The sequence below is a fragment of the Lepidochelys kempii genome, chromosome 2 (assembly GCF_965140285.1).
Source record: "Lepidochelys kempii isolate rLepKem1 chromosome 2, rLepKem1.hap1, whole genome shotgun sequence".
Lineage (NCBI taxonomy): Eukaryota > Metazoa > Chordata > Testudines > Cheloniidae > Lepidochelys > Lepidochelys kempii.
In genome coordinates, this window is record NC_136381.1 from 138,574,589 (window position 1) to 138,580,619 (window position 6,031).

A 6,031-nucleotide genomic window follows, 5' to 3' on the forward strand; every position below is an offset into this window, starting at 1 on the left:
CTACTCTGAAGTCTCCTGAAGCCATCAACTAAATTTTGCAATATGATCTTTCCAAAAGTAGCTTGATGTCCTTACTATAATGAGAACAGTGAAATGTTAAATTTTGTAAAACGCAGACTTTGTTTAAGTTACACTGGTCAGTTTCCCCCTCTTCCCCCCAGGGATGTTTGTTTGCCCCTCTCCATCTTAGAGCCCAGTGATCCCGTCTCACAGAAAAAACTGCAGGACGGCAAAGGCACTAACCAGAGACACTTGAATTTCATTGGCACAGAGCAGCATCATGTTCCCCCTACACTTCCAATCAAAAATTCTTCAAACTAACGACTTATTCCATCTAGCTTTTCACCTGGAGAACCTATTCCCAAGCACCACTAAAAAAACACAAAAAAAAACCCCATACAACAGTCACTACTCCCCACCTATTCATTAACTTCACCACACATCTACACTTTGTCCTTTCCATTCACATCAGTGATTTATTAAATATTTTTGCAGTAGTGTACTGTAGGCCACACCTTCAGCAACAGAGTCCCTTCAGCATAGCTAAAGACAAAACAAAGCATTGCACTTGTCCTCCACTCCAGCCCCTAAGCACCCACAGATTTACATCCCATAATTCAACCGTTTTGCCAGATTCATTGATGGTATTTTAAGTATAAATGAAAAAAAATCTATCAATGTTATATTAAGTCAACACTTCCATGCCAAATAAAGTACTTTATGTCAACGTTACAGAGAACAAAATGTGTTGTGTCCTTCAGAATATTTTGGTTCACAATGTCAACAGTTCTTGCAAGTGTTAAGTTTAACATTTGTTGTTGTTTATAACCAAGTCTTACACAAAGCTTTGCAATTGCTAGCCTATGTTAACTGGGCTCACCACTCTCTGCATATTTGACAGAGATCATCTAATATTCTCCCCAATTCTGCAACTTCTGTAACCCAGCTGAATTGCATTAGAAACAGCTGTTTAATATTGCATTTTAAGATCCTCAATCAACAGGAAATCATTTGTTCGGCAAAAAAGTACAAATACTTTTTCCTGTTGCACAAGAGATTGACTAGTCATCTTCAAAAAGAAAAGGAGGACTTGTGGCACCTTAGAGACTAACAAATTTATTTGAGCATAAACTTTTGTGAGCTACAGCTCATTTCATCGGATGCTGTAGCTCACGAAAGCTTATGCTCAAATAAATTGGTTAGTCTCTAAGGTGCCACAAGTACTCCTTTTCTTTTTGCGGATACAGACTAACACGGCTGCTACTCTGAAACTAGTCATCTTGGTAGTCACCAAGGTGATATGTCCAGTAAAGCAATTCCCTCACTAAATACAGATACAGGCACAGACAGTAAATTTTCAACTGATTCAGTGTTCAAAGAAATCCTCATATTCAGACCACCCACTCACTGACTGAGGTTCTCAAAACTTTAATTCAAGATGGATTTTTCCATTTTTTTAATTTCCCAGGGTAACATTTCATATTCGCTTGTGTGTGCCACCTCTTCTGCTGATCACTTACCAATTTATGTTTCTTTTGTTGTGGATACATTCATTAGCATTTACGTTCGAGCCAAGATACCAAAATTCTTCACACTATAACTTCAATTCATAGATTTCAAGACCAGAAGGGACTTCAGTGATCATCTAGTCTAAACTACTGTATAACAAAGGCCAGAGAATTTTCCCCAAAATAATTCTTAGGGCAGACCTTTGTGAAAATCATCCAATCTTGATTGAAAAAACTGTCAGTGAGGGAGAATCCACAAACCGAAGTATGTTGCTCCAATGGTCAATTTACACCTTATTTCCAGTCTGGAAATGTCTAGCTTCAACTACAAGCCACTGGATTATGTTACACCTTTCTCTTCTACATCTAGAGCCCATTATTATATATTTGTTTCCCATGTAGGTACTTATGGACTGTAATCAAGTCACCCCTTAATCTGCTCTTTGTTAAACTAAATAGATGGAGCTCCTTGAGTCTATCTTTCTTGTGGCTCTTCTCTGAACACCTCTAATTTATCAACAGGTTTCAGAGTAACAGCCATGTTAGTTTGTATTCGCAAAAAGAAAAGGAGTACTTGTGGCACCTTAGAGACTAACCAATTTATTTGAGCATAAGCTTTCGTGAGCTACAGCTCACTTCATCGGATGCATACTGTGGAAAGTATAGAAGATCTTTTTATACACACAAAGCATGAAAAAATGGGTGTTCACCACTACAGAAGGTTTTATTTATCAACATCCTTCTTGAGTTGTGGACGCTAGAACTTGACACACTCTTCCAGTAGCGATCTCAGCCGTGCCAAATACAGAGGTAAAATAACCCCTCTACCACCTGAGATTCCTGTTTATGCAGCCCAGGATCACATTAGTCCTTCTGGCCACCATAGCCCCAAATTTCTGCCCATTTAAGCAAGAATAGTATCTGAATCTTTACAAAGTTAAACTGAGTAGTGAGAATTCTATCAGACTCCATTAAATTGTACATCTTTAAGTTTACTGATGAAAATTTCTCTGCTCCTGTGTTATTTCACTCAAAGTAATATGCCTATTTTTAAGATAAGACTTAGTTTAAAAACTGGACTGCAGAAAAGCTTTGCCACCTCTGTGCTGCACAACAGACAAAATGGAACACTTTAAATTAAGTTGGGCACAATGTACTTGGGAATAGTTTTCTGGTTTGTTTGTTTTTTTTAAATGCATTGCTCCCTGTTTACAGTCCTCAAAGCAATCTTAATAAAAATCTCAATTTTAATAATTGCATTCACCCCTTTGTAACTATAGCAGCTACAGTGTTGCTGACACTTATTTGCAAAGTCTGGGGGAAATGAATATTTCATCTTCTATGAAGTGTGCAATCAAAATGTTTAACTTCATGCCTAAACCTAAGCAACACCCTTTAAGCATTTTGCTTATTGGTTGGCCACAGCATCACCCTGGCCTGTATGTTATTATATCTTTAAGAATGCATTCCCTTCCACCTCACTCCCAACTTCGAGGACATGGATATAATGATCCTGTCTCTGTCCCATAATGGGCAGCACCAACATGCTTTGAAGAGATTTTTTCTACTTTGCCAGGAGAATGAAGCTGTGACCTGGAGCATGAGGTAAAAATGGAAGTAGGGGAATACATGCATATACATACACTCTCTCCCCCGTCCCCAGCAAGGCCATGGGTAAACAAAGTTAAAAAGCCAATACATATTAATTTCTTTGCCACAGGTAAACAGAAGGGTGTTCAAAACATTAGTTTCAGTTGCTTCTGGATTCCAGTTCACCAAGACTTTAGTAGTAGCACACCAACACACATTCTTTGTTGACGAGCTTACAAACAAGCGAGATTCTTTGAGTTTGTTACACCAAATAGAATACTTGGTCCTTTTCATTTGTCTAGTGGAGTAAGACTATTAATGCTGTCATTTTCAGTAACTGGGGAAAATCTGCCACAGGTCATCTAGTGCAGCTGACTTACTTCTAGGGCTGTCAACATTCCATACTGCAAAAGCTATCACATGAAGTGTACCTCACTGTGCACACACTAACAGATTTCCACTTTGGCTGTTAAAAAGCATATATAATTTTGCTGTCACTGTAGGAGCCTGTCTAACACGGGCAGCAAGAGGGTAATCTCATTCTCACAAGAAAAAACTCACTCTGCACAAATGCTATTATCCTCATGGACTTTTCAGGTATTTGTGCACTGGTCAACTTGTTTTGAGCCTATTTCTAAAAGAGCCACAGACGCTCCAGATAAGACTCAATGTCACTATTTACATCGTCTATCCATGCAAATCCCTAGAGCAAAGATGAGGTCTCTTTCAAACGGCACTTCTTCCCCCACAACCTTATCAACCGGAAAGAACCAATTCTTTACCGAGTGCTGGTCATTCACACATACACAGGCAACCTCCCTCATGAAGAAAAGGAGGACTTGTGGCACCTTAGAGAGTAACCAATTTATTTGAGCATAAGCTTTGGTTAGTCTCTAAGGTGCCACAAGTCCTCCTTTTCTTTTTGCGAATACAGACTAACACGGCTGCTACTCTGAATCCTCCCTCATGGCACTTGCTTAAATATCCCACAAATAAAGTCGAAATCTTACACACCTAACCCGGACTCCCCTTCATCTTTCCAGCGGTGAGTCTGCATTTTCCTTTCCAGCCCACTCCTTTTGTGGACATCCAGATGGAACAAGCAACCAAGGCCGATGTCCTCGCTACCTCCTCCTCCGGCCTGTTAGCTGGGGCATGATGAGGGGGGAGAGAATCGCCAGAAGAGGGGAGCTGCGGCTGATGTTCTGGGGGAGAGTAACCCCAGCGGGAGCCTCATCCCTGCTGCCGCCGCCGCCGCCCGGAATCTGGGGAGGGGTGTTGAGCCTCGGCCCCTGTTTATTCATTCGCCTTGTAGTCAGCAGGCAGCCCTTCCCCTCCGCCGGCCCCAGCAGGCATGTGGTGGGTGCCCCCCGGGGGCACCAATCCCTTCCGAGGCTCAGGCTCTGTTACTGGGGCGTTAATGCCTCCAGCAGCAAAGCTGCCATCGCCACATCACAGCTTGCGCCACAGAGAGCGCGTTATTCCGCAGCTCCCTGGAGTGCACTGACGAGGTACCGAGGGGAGACACTGAGGGAGGAAGAGGCGGACTCCATTTTTATCCTAGCAGCCTGTCAACAAGCTCCCCCCACTTTTCCCCTCCCCAGTCTCCAAAGCACAGCGAGACTTTCCAGCTCAGCGGCAAGCCAGCAACACATGAGGAGCAGCAGCCCGGCTCCTTCCACTGCTCCTCCTTCGTGCAGGCAGGGAAATCCCTCAACGTTTTCACTTCCCGCTGCAAACACGGTTTTGAAATTTTCCCTCTTCCACCCATCTCCCTAATCACCGTCTAGAAATGCAGCCCAGACACACTGGAGTTGCAACAGACTGGAGTTGCATTGCTATTTATAGTAGTGCCATCCACACCCTACATACATAGCAAACATCACCGCATTATGTGCAAATTTAATCTTTATGTTAGCAGGAGCCTCGAACATGCCTCCCTTTCCCCCCTTAAATCCACGAATTGCTTGTATGCCTTCCCCACCATTTGCAGCGACTTTCTCCCGTCCCAACAGTTCAGCAGTGACATACGATGCAGGGGGTTAACCCCTCAGCCGGCCATGGTAGAAAGTCCTTTCATGTCTGGCGTCAAATGCTACTTTAAGGGTCTGCCTCCAAGTGCAAGTGACATGTGTTTTCTTACTAACGTCATAAATACTTACACCTGTCACCAGCCGAGCCACCATTTGCTACATCACAGAACCATGGCCCGAATGCTTATTGAACTAGGCCGGTCTCCACAATTTCCGATGAACATTTATTTCTGATTGTGTCCCAACTTTTGTAAGTGACTAGTATGCCGACTGAGGTTTGTTAGTTCACCATTAGTGACTGCGATATCACCCCTGTAATTTTCTTCCAATATCGGAGTGAAGTGAAAAGCAGCATGGTCGTAGTCAAAGGTCATAACTTACTGTTGCGACAGTTGTGTATGGATAGTCCCCTCCTTATTATTCATGGGGACTGGAATAGAAGCTTTTTTTATATATATATACCTATCGTTCTTTAACAGTTAACTATGACAAAGGCTGTAATTCAGATTTCTCCCTGTGACACGCTCCACAGTAAGCTCTGCCATTTACACGGACGTATACCTTAATAATCGGGAGCACACAACTGTCTCCTTAAAAAGAGACATCCGAATACTCTAGATTGCAGTCATGTATAAAAATGGATACCGTAAAACGTATGCAATCCTCTACACACCAACGCATCTGTAGATCCCTTACACCCCTCCCCCTCGATACACGACTATAAATGCAAAAGATTCAGAGTGTTCCTTTCTTAGGGAGGGAAAGAAAAGCCTCCCCCCAGTAAGCTACCAGTTTGCATTTCTCACAAAGCCAGCTCCCAAGCAGCGAATCACTCCCACCCCCTCTTGGGGGGGAGGAAAGAGAAAAGAGACTTTTCACCACCTCCTCCAAGCTGGTGCA

The 6,031-nt window shown here is 42.8% G+C and overlaps 1 protein-coding gene across 7 annotated transcripts in view; it reads right to left on the bottom strand.

Annotated features, from left to right (window-relative positions):
* The window catches only part of TRIO (trio Rho guanine nucleotide exchange factor), a 403,258-nt gene that overhangs the window by 396,408 nt on the left and 819 nt on the right, over window positions 1-6,031 (bottom strand). The window contains exon 1 of one of the 7 annotated variants that reach the window (XM_073332316.2): window positions 4,113-4,686. The exons of the other annotated variants lie outside the window; for them this stretch is intronic. Coding sequence (XP_073188417.1) covers window positions 4,113-4,155 — 43 coding nt within the window. The 5' untranslated portion in view covers window positions 4,156-4,686. Of the gene's footprint in view, window positions 1-4,112; window positions 4,687-6,031 lie in introns of those variants that run through there. 7 annotated transcript variants of the gene reach the window in all.